Consider the following 1,919-nt stretch of genomic DNA (forward strand, 5'->3'; position numbering starts at 1 on the left):
ATAGAACATTCTAGAACATTTGTGATGTCACAGTATGATGTCATAATAGAACATGCTAGAACATTTGTGATGTCACAGTATGATGTCATAATAGAACATTCTAGAACATTTGTGATGTCACAGTATGATGTCATAATAGAACATTCTAGAACATTTGTGTCTCTATATATACAGGCGGGGATACTCACCACTATACTAACTCATTATTACCATCATGGCGGTGCTCCTTGAAACAACGTTGGGCGACAACTACTGTCTCTTCCACAATGTTCAGAGAAACTTCATGGTGCAAACTGGAGACCCTACGGGATCAGGCCGTGGTGGAGAGTCCATCTATGGCAAACTCTATGGGGACCAGGCTCGCTTCTTTGACGCAGAGAAAGCGCCACGCATCAAACGCAGAAAGAGAAAGAAGGGGATTGTGTCCATGGTGAATAATGGAAGCGACCAGCACGGCTCCCAATTCCTCATCACCACAGGAGATAATCTCGACTACCTGGATGGGGTCCACACTGTGTTTGGGGAGGTGTCGGAGGGCATGGACATCTTGGCCAAGATCAACGAGACCTTCGTCGACAAGGACTTCATCCCTTTTCAGGATATCAGGATCAACCACACTGTGATACTGGACGACCCGTTTGACGATCCTCTGGACCTGCCGGTGCCTGAGCGCTCCCCTGAGCCTACCAAGGAGCAGCTAGACAGCGGCCGAATCGGAGCTGACGAAGCCATAAACGACCTGGAGGGCAAAGAGGCGGAGGAGCTGGATGAGCTGCTGAAGGAGAAGGAGGCCAAGACTCGGGCCATTCTGCTGGAGATGGTGGGTGACCTCCCTGACGCAGAAGTGAAGCCTCCGGAGAATGTTCTGTTTGTGTGTAAGCTGAACCCAGTGACTACAGACGAGGACCTGGAAATTATCTTCTCCCATTTTGGAGCCATAAAATGCTGTGAGATCATCAGGGACTCGAAGTCTGGAGAATCCCTCTGCTATGCTTTCGTTGAGTTTGAAAAAAAATATGGCCACAGATTTGACATATGACCCCAAAAATACAGATATGCCTTTGGATTTCCTTAAATAGCTATACAGGTAATGCAAAAGATAAGTGTAATAACAACAATGTTTTCACAAAGCTTTCTTTGTGTGTTCAGTATAACTATTTTTATATTTATTTATGTTATGTTGAAAGAGGAGCTCTGAGGATGGTGCTCATCCACTCAAATGGTTGACATGTCACGGGTCTGGGAGGAGGAGGAGGAGGAGGAGGAGGAGGAGGAGGAGGGGCAAGACGGTCAGCAGAGTGTGGCTCGTCCCGTTTGCGTCCCGGCAAAGATTTCTGTTCGTCCCAAATCAATATTTGATCATCCAGGGGACGACGGGACACCGTTAGTCTCGAGCCCTGGGTTGCACGCACGCACACACACGTCTCAGTGCATGTGTGTGTGTGTTCCTGTGGGTCGCGCATCACATCTTAAATTGTATTTAACACTATTTTGTATTTTGTTTTGTTTTTTTGTTTTCTGTTTCTTTGCTTGCATGTAATTTTTGCCATCTTAATTGTTAGTTTCATCATAGACTTTTAATCATTCTGTTTTGCAATAATTGTTTTTGTATGTTTTTTTGTGTGGACCCCAGGAAGACTAGCTGGTTGCCATGGCACCAGCTAATGGGGATCCATAATAAAATCAAAAATCAAAGCATGTGTGTGTGTGTTAATCTGATGACAAATAAAGACTTATACGTATTGTATATGTGTGAAATTAATCGTTCCAGCAATGTAGGCTTTGTCAATACTGGACGACTGCAGTGTATGTTGTGTCTGAGTTGATGCTCCAGAGTATTGCATACATCTCAATCTGAAACGGTTAAGCAGCCACTCATCTGGCTCTGCAAATAGATCTAGACAATATGCGTTCTATGC

At 44.9% G+C, this 1,919-nt stretch overlaps 1 protein-coding gene across 1 annotated transcript; it reads left to right on the forward strand.

The window, feature by feature from the left end:
- Positions 1–214: 214 nt before the first annotated feature.
- LOC311242154 (peptidyl-prolyl cis-trans isomerase-like 4) lies at positions 215–1,039 on the forward strand (the record flags this gene model as incomplete). Its single annotated transcript, XM_084331106.1, has 1 exon — positions 215–1,039. The coding sequence occupies one exon, from the start codon at positions 215–217 to the stop codon at positions 1,037–1,039; it is 825 nt and encodes a 274-aa protein (XP_084187232.1).
- Positions 1,040–1,919: the final 880 nt, after the last annotated feature.

The sequence above is a fragment of the Notolepis coatsorum genome, assembly GCF_963971535.1.
Source record: "Notolepis coatsorum genome assembly, chromosome: 15".
NCBI classification, from domain to species: domain Eukaryota; kingdom Metazoa; phylum Chordata; class Actinopteri; order Aulopiformes; family Paralepididae; genus Notolepis; species Notolepis coatsorum.